This window comes from Choloepus didactylus, chromosome 4, assembly GCF_015220235.1.
Source record: "Choloepus didactylus isolate mChoDid1 chromosome 4, mChoDid1.pri, whole genome shotgun sequence".
In the NCBI taxonomy this organism is placed as follows: Eukaryota; Metazoa; Chordata; class Mammalia; order Pilosa; family Megalonychidae; genus Choloepus; species Choloepus didactylus.
This window is the reverse complement of record NC_051310.1, coordinates 5,154,662-5,169,278: the sequence shown is the minus strand read 5'-3', so window position 1 is coordinate 5,169,278 and position 14,617 is coordinate 5,154,662. Positions and strand designations below refer to the sequence as shown.

General features: G+C 41.6%; 1 protein-coding gene across 21 annotated transcripts in view; it reads left to right on the top strand.

The window, feature by feature from the left end:
* Window positions 1-275: 275 nt before the first annotated feature.
* The window catches only part of WDR20 (WD repeat domain 20), a 60,775-nt gene continuing 46,433 nt past the window's right edge, over window positions 276-14,617 (top strand). For 20 of the 21 annotated variants that reach the window (XR_005216185.1, XR_005216182.1, XR_005216183.1 and 17 more), the window contains exon 1: window positions 276-565. Coding sequence is in view for 11 of the 21 variants with exons in the window: in XM_037831826.1 (XP_037687754.1) it covers window positions 317-565 (249 nt within the window). In the remaining 10 variants the exon portion in view is untranslated. Of the gene's footprint in view, window positions 566-5,175; window positions 5,332-14,617 lie in introns of all 21 variants that reach the window. The other variant, XR_005216190.1, reaches the window with a different exon arrangement.

Sequence of the window (14,617 nt, the reverse complement as noted above, 5' to 3'; positions counted from 1 at the left end):
CCCGTCGCGGCCTCCCTTCGCCGGCTCTCCCCGTTGGGGCGCCGGAGGAGCGGCTTGCCGGCCCGCGGGTCTGCACCAGCGCTCACCTGGGCCGCTGGGCGGAGCGCGCCAGGTGAGCACGCCTGGTGAGCACGCCTGCGCAGTCGGGCCGTAAACAAGCCCGCCCCTGCCCCTCTGCCCGGCTCCGCGGGGCCGACTCGCGGGTGGGAGGGGCTAGAAGGAAGAGGCGGGGGGTGGGGGAGCGAGGGCCAGGGACGGCGCCTGCGCGGTGGGCGTGATCCGGGCACTTAGGGCAGGATGAACGCTGCTTTCCAAGATGGCGACGGAGGGAGGAGGGAAGGAGATGAACGAGATTAAGACTCAATTCACCACCCGGGAAGGTCTGTACAAGCTGCTGCCGCACTCGGAGTACAGCCGCCCCAACCGGGTGCCCTTCAACTCGCAGGGATCCAATCCTGTCCGCGTCTCCTTCGTCAACCTCAACGACCAGTCTGGCAACGGCGACCGCCTCTGCTTCAATGTGGGCCGGGAGCTCTACTTCTATATCTACAAGGGGGTCCGCAAGGTACCGACCCGGGCGTCACCGGGGCTCGCCTGCGGCGTGGGCAGAGGCCGGGAACAGGGCGGTGACAGCGGGGGCCAGGGTGACCGACGGGGGTGGCCGTCGCTCTTACTTTTGAGTGGGCCGGTAACTCCGCTGGGGTGTTTCTGAGGAAGGGGGATTCAGGAGCGCGGAGGGTGGTGGCGGTGGCGTCCCGAAGGGGTGGGGGCGGCGGAGAGGGGCCGTGGGGTGTGGGGTTCCGGCTGGGAGGCCGCGGAGGAGCGAGCTGCCTCCCCTCCGTCAGGGTCCGTCAGGCTCTGACACGGCCAGTGAGCGGGCCTGCGAGTCCCCGGAAGAGGTGGGGTGGCCGTCTTATCTGCCCAGAGCGCCTCGCCTCCCGGGAGGGCTGGGAGTCTCCCGCTGGGTTAGGGAACAGGGGCTCGGGGCGGCTTGGGAAGGTCTCTAGGGAGGAACTGGGGTTGGGAAGCGGAGGACTGAGACTAGGTCAGAAAGGACCTGCTCGGCACGAAGGGCTACTCCACTTGCTGCCGCACTGACACTTCCTCGGAGCCTCTCCTGCTGGTGGTAACACTTTGTTTCCGAAAACATCCGAGGGAGGACGGCTGTCACCGTCTCCGCCGAGGAAGCCTTTTTCGGAGAGATCGTTAGAGAGGAGTATCTTGTCCCTTACAGTGTGGGAAGGGCTGAGTACTAACAGTTAGGAGGTCGAAATGATGTTTCCAACGAACTAAACTGGTTCAGAGGGGTTCTGTGTGAGCGTGCTCGAATTAATCTTGTCCAACAAGTCAGACTGTGTCCCATACAGGGAGGGATATGCCTTAAAAGCTACTTTACAGGAACGATCCTTGGCGGGCGACTTAACAGTAATTCTGTGAAGTATGTAATCATCCTTTAAAAATATTTCTTTAAAAGCAGCAACTTATAGAACTGGTTTTTTTTTTTTTTGTTTTTTTTTTTTTCCCCATTGGCTACGCAACAATGTTCTCACTGAGAACTGCTTGCTTTTGCGGTGATGGTCTCTGATTTGACTCTTGGAAGAGTGAGGAAATTAATGCACCTCACAGCACCTCGTTTTGGGAAAAGGTTATACAAGATTAATTTACAGATGTTCGGTTAGGATGAAAATAAATGGTGCATGTTGAAGACTGAACGTTCTCTAGGATTTAGTGTTTCCAGATCCAATACAGAGTTTTTGCTTGGTTCTGAGAAGTAGGGGAGTAACAATGTTAACTAAATGTATCAAATTTTCTCAGTTCTTTCAAGGTGAATCTTCTTTGTCAGCGTTTGTCGTAATAAGTGTGCTATTGTGTTTGGAGTATGCCATTAGAAGTTACGGGGAAAACCCCGTTTGACCTCGTTTCTTCTTTTGGAATTGGGAAAGGGTGTAGTACTTAGTAGTCTTGGAGATGAAGTTTTAGGCCTGGTCCCAACTTTGTGACTGATTCGTTTGGAAACCTTGGACAAGTTAAACTTCCACCTTCTCTTTAAAAGGAGGAGAATGTGGCAGTGTATATGTTTTAATTGATAATATAATAATTGTGATGAACTTTAAAGCCCTGGAAAACAGTGGATGCAAAATATAGTTAAAATAAGCATTTAGAGTAAGTGTCAAACAGGAAGCTGCCATCTTGACATTGATTTAGGTATGAACAGATCAACTTTTTCTCTGGAAATATGTTTAGGTTTTAAGTTATTAAAATTTGTATTATAAAAATTCAAAGTGTTTAAAAACTTAATTTCACTTAACTTTTAGTGAGCTTAAATTCACTAACAATTAAAATCACTAGGCATTACCCTTTTAAAAGTTTATCTTCTTTTATATTTTTATATTTCTGAGACATTCTAATGGTGAGCCTTATCTGGATGTTAGTCCTGGTTTGCATCATACAAACAAGGCTCTTGCCTCAAAATGTGGTTAGAACAGTGTTCCTTTTAGTGGGATTCTTTATTCCCTGAAGAGTAAAACCAAGAGAACTTTTCAAAACTACACCCCTCCCCAAAAAAAGATCTTAAGACAAATCCTAAACATTTACATTACCTTTACCCCCATAATTTATTTGAGCACTTTAATGTTTTTTTGTAAAATTTTGGTCTTGTAAATATATTTGCATTAAATAGTGGACATATCAAGTCTCTCCTAACCGTTGTAATTTTGTTTTGTTTTTGTTTTCCATGAATGACTTGGCATTTATTTATTGTTATTTCTGAGTATAAGTGATTGTTTTTGTGATTTTTATTTTCTGATTGTAAAACAGCAAATAATCAGAAAACCAAGATTTATGTTTTATGTTAGGAGTTGTAAATTTTTTGACAGTTGGTTATTTTGACTTTTGTCCCCCCATTTTTCCTTGAGGAATATAAAGTTTTACAACAGTTTGGATCATTCAGAAGGTCTGATTTGGTTGAATAAGTTCAACTTCAATCTGCATGTAAAACTAGTGGAAAATAGGTCTTTTAAAACACTTAAGTTCTGAACTGTGTGCTACCATTCCTGAGAGGAAGAAAACTGCTGGGGAGTGGAGAGGATGAGGAAGTGATCTAAAATCTAAGCCAAGGAGTGTTTCTCGGTTGTTTTTAAACGTTTACTCGTCAGATTCTAGAGCTAAAAGAGACCATAGAGTTGATGTAGTCCCACCCTCTCAGAGAAAGCCAGGGCTAGAGAGGTACACACACTTGTGATAGTTTTTCTTATGGTAAGAGAAAGAAACTACGATTGAATCTAGGGAACGGTCTTAGTGAGAAGAGACTGGTCAAGCTTTTTCATTACCATATACTCCAAAAACACTTTAGAATTTACCCCAGCATTTTGCCATATATCACTTCAATTTAATCTTCACAGAAGTCCTGTGAGGTAGATGGCAGCACCTGCATTTCACGAGGGAGTTTGGAATGCAGTTCCTTGTGTGAAGAGATGTAGTTTTGTAAATTTATTTTGCTTAACTAAAGATAGTATGAACATTGATTTAATACTGGTACTAGTCATTTCAGCAAAGATTTGAGTTACTACTATGCTAGCGATTATTTCTGGCAGGGTGATGTGAAGTATTCAAAGATAACTAAGACCCTGTCCAGCCCCCCCAAAGGACTTTCAGCCCCTAGGTTTTAAACATTTCTGTAGCATACTTTGTTTTTCTTTTTTACGAGATTTTTTTTTTTTTTAGGTAGCAGGGCCTTTTGGACTAAACCTCTCATTTTTATGGAAACCTGTTTTAACATAAATGTGACTGGCCCGCATTGAGATCCCAGTTTACACATCACTTCCTTGGCAAATCCTTCTTTGAATTCCCAGGCTAGATCAGTTTTCCTGTCTTACATATCCTCATGGCATCCCGGACTTTGCATTCTTAGCACTTTTCTCAATTTGTGATTTCTGTTGGTGATCATCTGATTGTCTCCTCTATAAACAAACTCCCTTAGAGTGGGGGCTGGGTGTTCCCAGCTCTCACTGACTCCCCCACGCCCAGCACAATACACTGTCCAGCAGAGAGTAGACCCTCACTGTGTATTTGTTGAGTGAATGACTGAAGAAAGCCATGTCCAACTACGTCATACTTTAAAAGATTTTTAGAAGATGGAAAACCTAGTCAATTTGGCCCCAAAAGTAGCTCGGATATTTTTAGTAGCTCACATCCTTTTAAAGACATTTAAAAATGTTGTTGGTAGGTGACAAATTTAGCCTTCTTACAGTTGGGAATTGTGTAGCAAGAGACATTGAAGTAATGATGGGAAGTAATGGAATGCACAGATTACTTTTACTCTAATTTTATCAAACCCTGTTACCTACAAGATCTTTGTACTAACAATCAGCTTTTTAGAACTGTGCTCAGAATAACAACACTCAAACCAAAGAAAGAACTTCCCCCTCCCCCTGCCCCATCTTAAGATTCCAGGCCAGGAACTGTTATTGAAGCAATTCCTACAGTAGGTGGGAAGTAGAATTAGATAGCTTCTGAGGCTTTTTCAGTTTTTAAGGTTGTATGCTTCTGTGTTAAATAATAGTTTTATGAAAATAAATTTGTCTTTCTATTGGGGAGATGTCTTCATGCCTTGAACTCATTACCTACTTCTTGTATGGTAATTGAGAGGGGTGGGGTGTGTTGTGAAAGCATTCTGATGCCAGTTTTCCTTATGGTAGAAAAAGCTTTGTACTCACCACCTTGGGATGAAGCTGGGGCCAGAAGAAAAGTCATTTGATAACCCTAAAATATTTTTAGAGCCAGAGTTACCCAGGAGGGTAATGGGTTGACTTGGGAAAAAATGAGCATTCTGTTCCTGGAAATATGCTGTCTCTTTGTCAAAACTGCAGGACCAACTGTTGGTGACATTGGAAGAATTACTGCTTTGTGTGGGAGGGTGAACTAGATCCTTTTAAAGGTTTTTGTTCCCCCACAAACTGAGTTCAAATACTGCACTGCTCCAGAGAAGGTAGTGGTCACCTCCTTCTCCCATTTGTAATTTTATATATCCCTGTTCCCTGTTTATAATTTAGAAAGAGATTTAAAAGTCTAGAAATGTTTATTATCAAATTTACTTGGAGAGATTTTGTACTTAATTTAGTAGAGGACATGCGGGATTGCTGAATGAGTGGAAACTTGTATTTCTTTTCTATTAAGGGCTACTTAATGACTCCTGAAATGTTGATAGAATCTTTTCTACTGAGGGGAAAGCATCTTCATTGATCACTTAAAGCGGGCTTGAGAAGGTTCCACATGGTAGCATGGTTCTCTTAACCTTGGATTGAGGGTGATGTGAATTTTGAGACTCCACAGGTGAGTGTGAGCAGTGGTAAGCTCCCAAATAGATGAGTGTCACACCTTTGAAATCCATTAGATAGTCATGAATGTCATTCTTTCAGCAAATATTCATGGAGCGTGCCTACCAGGTATGAATACTGTTGTAGTCGCTGGGTAGACAAGAAACATATTTTTATCATCGAGTTAATCTAGTGATTTAGGTGTTATTATGCTTTGGTAGAAACCTTGAGCAAGAACCAAAAACGGGATTTTGTCACTGACTGGTTTGGCTATATGCCTAAAGAAGCTCTTTTTAAAAATAAATATGAACCTGGCCGAGAGATTTCAAATGGAGTCGGGAGGTCACGCTGGTGGACATTCTTACGCACTATATAGATATCCCTTTTTAGGTTTTAGTGTATTGGAATAGCTGGAAGTAAATACCCGAAACTATCAAAATCCAACCCAGTAGCCTTGACTCTTGAAGACGACTGTATAACAATGTAGATTAAAAGGGGTGACAGTGTGGTTGCGGAAACCTTGTGGATCACATTCCCTTTATCCAGTGTATGGTTGGATGAGTAGAAAAATGGGGACAAAAACTAAATGAAAAATAGGGTGGGATGGGGGGATGATTTGGATGTTCCTTTTTCCTTTTTCTTTTTTTATTCTTATTTCTGGTGTAAAGAAAATGTTCAAAAATAGATTGGGATGATGAATGCCCAACTATATGATGGTACTATAAACAATTGTTTGTACGCCAAGGGTGATTGTATGATATGTGAATACATCTCAACAAAACCGAATTTAATTATAAAAAAAAAAAAGGTGAACATTTTTGTAGTGTGGTAGTTGATGTCTTAGAAAGTAATTTAATTTATTTATATTTCAGTGAGGTTAGTTTTTGCAGAAATATGAAATGTGTTCCTATTTGGTTATTAAGGGAGAAGACATTAAAAATAGAAATAACTTTAATTGGTAGGCATTACCAGTTTTAATTTTCAAGACATTTTAAATTAACTGAGAATGTCAGTGACAAGTTACTTCATTCTCTGAACATTTGGCATCTGCTTTTTAAAATGCAGTACAGTAGAATCTTCCTTTTAAAAATAGTAATCCTTATTCATAAGCATTTATTGAGCACCTGTTATATACAAGGCACTGCTGTCTGTTGTGGATGATGTGACATACTTTCTTTCTTTAAGGAGTGTATATTCTTGTGCTGGTGACTGTAATATAAAGCAGAAAGTTTGTGCTCCAGAAGTGGCATAAGTAATACAGATATCAAGTGGAATTAGGGGTAAAGGTGAAGTGGAGAAATATTTCTCTGCCCAGCAGGAAGAATGTTGGGTTAGGTTTCAAATAGATGATTTGCCTCAAGATGTTGTAGACAGATCATATTTTTGTAAAATTTAAAACTTGTTGCCTTATATTTCTAATTTCAGAAATTCTTTTTCTTTATTTCCGATTGAGCTTTAATTGGCAGTTACTCTTACCTTTTAGCATTTTTGTTAATTTTCTCAGTTTTTGTGCAATTGGTAATTTGTAAATCGAGTGATATTTTGTAGTATATCTTGTCAATTCTATTTTGTCATTATGGATTTTCTTAAAATAGGGTATGCTGTACTAAAAACATGCCAAATCAGTCTTGTTTTGTAGCAGTAAGAAAATGTACTTGAAACTATAGGTTTTTATAATAAAAAAGCAAGAATCATTCATAAAGAAGAAGGAATTTATAAGGTTTTTGTATTTAAAAAGTAAGAATTATTCAAAAGGAGAGAGTATTTGAACACACTCTCAATTAATGACATTTTGGATTCTCGCTTGACCCAAAGCTGTTTTTCTTTTCGTTGGTTCATAACCAGCCTACTGTTCCACTGGACTCTTTTTCCTGCTACAGCAAAACTGGTACAGGTGCTCATTCTCTTTTTTTTACTTTGATCTCCGCTTTAGAGGCAGAGAAGGTTCTGTCCTGATGGTTCTTCCACTAAATATTGGAGTGGTTTTTGTGTGAAAAGCTGTGTACCAGACTTTGGGAAGTCAGAGAAGTCTGAGACATGGACCCTGATCTTGAGAGGATTATCATCTAACAAGAAGACAAGCTATCCACTCTGTTCATTCTGTAAAGATTTACTGAGTGCCTGCCCTAAATTGTTGAGACGGTCTCTGCCATTAAGGAGTTCACAGTCCAGTGGAACGATAAATGGCTGATTGGTCCGGCCAATGTGCATTGGACCTGTGGACCCGAAGACAATTTGAGTCCCTGGCCTGAAGCGCTGGCAATCTAGCGGTAAGAGGAGCAAGTAAACCAGCAACTATAGGCAGCACATGGAAAGCTCTCATGATTGAGCATTGCCCGAAGAATTAGCGAGAGGATCAATGCAGAGCCTCAGCAGTTCATAAAGCCTCTTCATTTTCTCCTCAGAACAGTCCTTTGGGGGAAATTTTTTTGTTTTTAACCATTAGAGAGACTGGTGTATCCACAGTTACTCAGTGACTATGGTAGGGGCTGGTGGTGAATCCAAGGTCTCTGACTAGGGTTCCTACATAGGTTTTGTGTCAAAAGTGAAATAGTGCAAGGCTGCAAGGCCTACCTGTTGAGTGATACATCATTCCAGAGAGTGGGAGATGGTGGGCTAGATGGGAAATACTTTATAGAAGAGATGTGACACAGGTACCCTCCTGCTCTCCCTTGGATATAGAGATATGAGAACATCCCTGGATGTACCAGAGAGGGAGAGGGGAAGATGTAATAGCTCATCTAATAAAAATGGCTGGTATTTATTAAATGCATATTACAGGCCTTCTGCTATCTATATTCAGGCATGATCTCACATAATCCACACAGTAATCTTATAAAAGAGACACTATTAATATCCCCATTTTACAGATGAGCAAACTGAGGTATATAGAGATTGAATACTTTGCATAAGGTCATAAAACTAGCAAGCATTTGTCCTGCGGTTTGAGTCCAGGTTTATTTGACCTTACAGCCAGAGTGCTTAACTAGTTAGCTAGACTGCATGTGACTAGGAGTCTCAGTGGGAGCCGTGGCCCAACCAGTGCTCTCTTTAGAAGTCCTTTATACCAGCCGTTTACTCTGCCAGGGATGCTTACCTCCTTGAGTGTGTGCACTGCTGGCTCCTTGTGATGTAGTTTGTGCCCTCAAAGAGGCCTCTTGAGCAGTAATTCATAGTGGCCATCAGTCACTTTCAGTGACATCAACCTGTTAAAAATCCCTTGTGTAGTACTTATTACTGGGAGTTTTCATGTTTACTTAACACATTTACTGTCAGTCTCTCCTACCCTCCTTGTTGAATATAAGCTTCTTGAGAGCAAGGCCTTTTCTGTCTTTCTAATCATTGTATCCCCAGCTGGGTAATTAAACAGTGCTTGGCACATTGTAGGCACTGAGATATTTATTTACTGAATGAATGCATACTGTGTTGCCTTTTTGTTTGTGTTGGTCAGAAGGAGAGACACCTAAAGAGATGTCAACTCACTCTACTATAGGTGGTGTGGTCACCAGCAAAAGCATGACTTGTATAGGCTCTGAGGGATAGACCTTTTATTTATATAGAGAAGAGACAGCAAGGTTAGCTTTTCTAGTGAGCATTGGTTTTCCATAGCCAGTGGGTGTCAGTCTGTGGGCTACACAGGGGGATATTTTAGGTGCTACACTCCTCTTGTGTGTGTGTGCGCGCACACACCTGTGCACGGTAGCTGAGGAGCCCTCTCCTTCCCTGCCAGGGACAGATATATCACCAGGGTATGAGCTGGACATTGTAAAACATGCCCACCAGAGACAGAGCATCTCCAGAGAATGTTTGCACATGCTTGGTATAATAGGGGAAGGAATTTCCCAGCAGTTCCTTACCTAGTGAGGGATTGTGTTTTATCCTGCCGGGTCGACACATCTGAGCACAGGTTGTATTTTGCGGGTTCCAGAGAAAAACAGCAGGCTGCTCTAGGACTGCCCCCTACACTGTTTGTATGGTATCCTTTAGTATCAGTGAGAGTGATAACTTTGCAGTTTATAAACATTTACATAGAGCATCTTACCTGAGTTCTATGAGGGTAAGACCAGGCAGTCATGATTGTTATCCTACTCTGTGGAAGAGGAAATAGAGTCAGAGCACTTTAGGTAACAGGATAATAACGGTAGGATTAGTACTCAGTACTCAAGACTTGCCACCCTTTGTCAAGTGTTTACTGCCTGCTCAAACCTGAAGCTGCCATCCCAGGAGTTCTAAGAATTTTAAATAGACCATCCCATGTTTGGAGTCCTTTTAGCAGTTGAAGTTGAGATTGCTCCCACAGGGTATTTGTTGCCTTTTGCATGACAGCTGTGTGACCCTGAGCAATCGCTTAACATCTCAGCCTTAGTTTTCCTTTTTTGTAAATAATAATGAGGATATCTGTCCTGCCCACTTCACTGTTTTTGTTTTTGCTTTCAGGATTAAATGAGATAATTATGTAAAAGCACTTTAAAAGGTGGCAGGGTTATATATGCAATGCAATATATTATTCATCCACAAAAAGGAATGCAATACTGATCCATGCTACAAAACAGATGAACCATGAAGACATCCTGTTGCGTGAAATAAGCCAGACACCAAAGTATACTATTGTATGATTTCACTTATATGAAATACCTAGAATTAACGAATTCAAAGAGAAAGAAACTAGATTAGTTTACCAGGGCCTGGGAAGAGGGGGCAAGTGGGGATTATTGCTTAATGGGTACAGAGTTTCTGTTTGGGTGGGTGATGAAAAAATTTTAGTAACAGATGGTGGTGATGCTGATACAATACTGTGAATGCAATTGACGTCACACATGTAAATGGTTAAAATGGGAAATTTTGTGTTGTTTATGTGTTGACACAAAATTCTAGTGTCTCTCCCTTCCTGTGATTTGCTAATTGACTGCTATCTTCTTTCATCTGGAGCACTGCAAGAGGAAGGGGAGGAGCTGGGTAAGAATGGGGAGAGTAGAGCAAGCCTTAGAGACCAGAAAGAAATACAAGGAGATTACTGGTAGACCAGTGTGGTAATTTTAAAAGGAAGAAGAGACTCTGGGGAGAAAGAAAATCAGATGCAAGGATTTCAGCCTTATCCAACCCTTTGTGAGAGATGTGCAGATGGTGTCTGCTATTTCGGACAATATTTGTTTATTGGGGCTTCTTAACTTTAAGAGAATTTACGGACTGTTGTCAGCCTCAATGGGAAAAATAAAGATATGTTACATCTTTATTTTTACTAACCCCTAACTGAAATTATGGTAACTAGTGGATCAATATCGCACTAGATTCTGTTATTCAGTGCGTAATAAATTTTTCTAAATCTTAAATTGGTTTAGTATAGTATAATTGTATTTCAGTAGAATTGGTTTCTTTTGTAAACTTAGATATTTAAAAATAGTATCATGAGGAGTTCATGGCACAAAAAGTTTAATTCTGGGCTTACCTCCTTTCATACCGTAGGTATGATTGAATGTAAGAGTTATGTCAAGTTATGAGAAACTTTTTTGTTAGCTGCATGAAGAGGTCTCAGTGGTACCTGTGGTCCTTTTTTATGCCCCAGTCAATAATCTATAGTTCTCAGTTGTCAGTGTCCTTTTCTTTTCCTTCCTGATCATTCTTGTGTCCTTGCTGCCAAGACTAGAGGGAGGAGGCGGGGAACTACTCTACAGGGTTACTTAACGGCTGTGTTCCAATTGATTGGGGTAGTAAACGATTACAGTGTAATGTTTATTTTCCTCAGTTTCAGTGGGAGCTCAGAGGCTTTAGCAAGGTGACATTTGAACTGCATTTGGATGGGTGGGCGGGTTGAGGGGAGGGGTTACTAGACCAAGAGCCAGAAGCCCAGGGTCTTGGTGCGAGCTGTACTGTGGAGTTTGAAGCTCCGCGAGGCTTGGGAGGGGAGGATTCCCTTCCTTAGGGACAGTCACTTAAGTGTTGCTAGATCCTAGCTTCTTTTAGAATCTCTCAGTTGGATTTAACAATTTCGTAGTATATTTTCGTTCTTTTGGTAATGCACAGGTAATGGCCCAATGCATAGGTAGTGGACTGCGTTAGCTGTCCTCCTTAAGGACTCATGGCATCGGGTTGTACCAGTGCTGTCCCTCCGTGCTCCCTTGCTGCTTCCCTCTGTTTCTCGATTTTTCGCTCCTGCCTCTTTTTCGCTCCTGCCTCACCGCTCTCTCCAGCATTACTCCTGACCTTGGCAATTTCAGTAGCTATGCAGGTGACCCTTCCAGCGTGTTAGTGGCTTGGGTTTTTAAACTTGCTCCCCCAGTGCTGTTTTCCTCCATCCGACCTCAGCCATCCACCCCCGTGGTTACACTGTGGACCCTGTCAGCACCAATGACCACAGCCCTGCTGTAATCTCAAGTCTACGTGTTTATGTGGCTCCAACACCGATCTATAAAATGGGGTTATTTCAAAGACGTCTAGTTTCCATTTCTCTCCTTTCCACTCAGTACCCTCCCTCCCCCTACAGATAATCATTTTATTCATTTTGGTCCTGTTTTATCTTTCTGTTGTTATAAGAGTAAGACGTTTGAGCAGAGCTTTGAAGAAATTGAGAGAGTATGTTACATGTAGTGTTTTGTATCTTGTTTTTCTGCTGAATAATATTGGAGATCGTTCCGTAGAGAATTTCTCTGCTCTTTCTTATAACTGCTTTATAGTCCATGCTGTGAATGTAACATAATTTACTTAACCAGATGACTCTTGATTCTTAATATCTTTTTTATTACAAAAAAATGCTGCAACAAATAACCCTGCATGTATATTATTTTGTGCAGAGGCGGGTATATCTGTAGGATAAATTTCTAGAGGAAGTTCTCCTGGGGCAAAGAGTAAGTGCGATTGTATTTTTGATAAATATTGCCAAATTGCCCTCCCTAGGAGTTGCACTATTTTGTACTCCATGTATGTGGGAGTGCCTGTTTCTCCACAGCCTCTCCCATAGAGTCTGTCGTCACACTTTTGTATTTGATCTAACAGGTGAGGAATTAGCATAGTTTGTTTTTTTCTTAGGGATGAGTGAGATTGAGAGTCTTTCTGTATATTTAAGAGCCAGATGTATTTCTTTTCCTGGGAACTGCCTCTTTCCTGTCCCTTGCCCATTTTTCTATTGGTTTGTTAGTCATCTTGCTTTTTAGGAGCTGTTTATATATTAGAGAGATTAGTTCTTTGTTCGTGATATGAGTTGCAGATTCCCTTCTTTCCAGCTTGTCATTTGTCTGTTTTCTGACTTTGTTTCTGATCTGTGTGTGTTTTTGTTTTGGCCATGAAGAATTTTCCTATTTTTTGTAGTTAAATTTATTAATCCTTTTTTTTAATGGCTTTTGGATTTTGAGCCACAATTTTATTATTTATTATGTACTTATTAACTGGTTAATCGGTTGCCCTTTTCCAAGGTTTAAATTAGAGGAAACAGATTTACATTTTAATATTTGGGAATTAGGTTTATGAGAATTTTCTGGAAGTAAGAGATAAACATTGGAATGTACTGTGAAAGGAGTTGGACTATGATTCACTAGTGTTTTTTAGGTTTCAGCATATCCTAGTAAATTATAATGTTAGGGATGTTTTGTTTTGCAAGTCACAGGAAGCCCTACTCAAACTAGCTTAAACTTTGAAGGGGATTTATTGGCTTATGTCACTAAAACTTCCAGGCATGGTTTAACTGGGGCTCTAGCTCTGTTTTGCCGAGATTCTCTTGGTTCTGCCTTCATGATGTGCTCACCTGGCTCTAGTGGGAAAATGGTGATAAAGCCTCTAGGCTTCACGTCTCTGTACCATGTAGACCAGAATGAGAGCCAGTATCCAGGAGAGAGAATACCTCTTTTAGTCACTTTCTCAGGCAAATAAGGAAGCATTTTTTTCACAGAAGCCCCAGCAACACAACCTCCTTTGACTCATTGCCCCAGTTGGATTACTAGTCCCTTCCTGAACCCTCTCCTGTAGCCAAGGAAATATTATGCCCTCATTAGCTGAATTTTGGTTAACTCACAACATTAGCAAAAGATTGGGTTATCCAATACCCCTGATTGCTCTGAAGCCTACTCTGGAGCTGGGATAAGTACGTACCAGAAGAGGAGAACAGATCTAGAGAGAGAACTGGATAGAGAACCAAGAGATGCAAACTACCCTGAGGGTCTCATACTGCATTAAGTATTGGGGATCTAGACGTAATAGACACAATTCCTTTCCTCCAGAGAGGAGCTCGTAGGGAGATGAACCAGTAAAGCAGGGATTACAACACACTGTCATAGACACACTGATTGACTTCAGCTTTGGTTGCACTGCACTCTTGCATGGTTTGGAAACCAGTCTTTCTTCTGCATTAGCTATGTGACTACATTTCATGCAGTGTGGGAATTTTTTTTTTCTTCAAATTTTTATCTCCTCTTCTAGACTGAATCTTTAGGGCAGAGACCATAACTTATTCATCTTTGTAACTACTCCATACTCCATCACAGTGCCTGTACATAGTAGGCACATTGTGTTCGTTAAAAGAATGAATTGTTGAGATAATAGTCCTCCTAGGAGTCCTCAGGTGGGGTCATTAGATAATCTTTTAGGATTCCTTTCACAAGCCATATCTGGTTAGTGTTAGTTACTTGAGGCTCACAGAGATAGGCTTGCCAGCTCCTTTTGCATTGATTGAGAGGCTTGTAGACTGAGTCACAACCTTGAATCTTGAGCTGTTAGAATTCCTATAGGCTAACCCAGGAAATGGCCATGTCTAGTGTTTTGATTGCCTGGAACTAGCTTTGTTTGGAAACATCTTCCTTATAGTGTTCTAGAAGAAAGTGCCCACACTCTCCCTTCCAGAAGCAAGCAACTTTGCTACTACTATCCCTTCAGCTTCTTTCTGCTTAGTTATTGGAATTGCATACTTTCTTATGTTGCTGTTTTCTCTGGCTTTTGGAGTAGGTGTACACATAGTTAGCAAGACTGAGGGTGATATTAGCTCAGATAATTTTAAACTGCTGGGTATTGTGCTCGGGGCTTTCCTTGATGCCACAGTAGTTTGAGTTGCTCAGAGAGCTCAGAGATCAGGGGACAGGCTGAGCTGGAGAGGATTCCGAGTCTGACTGATCCTCTGCAAATCATAACACTAGACTAGGCTTAGGTCCATTCACCTGGCCTCCTGGCCTCCCAGCCTCCCTTTGGGGCCTCATGCCACCTTTCTGTTTCTTCCTCACCATCATATACTGGCTTCCTGGCCACCACCGCTCACTGACTCATAGCCTTCCTTTCCGCTCCTGTTCCACTATTGTCTTGAGTGGTTTCATATCCACTTGTGT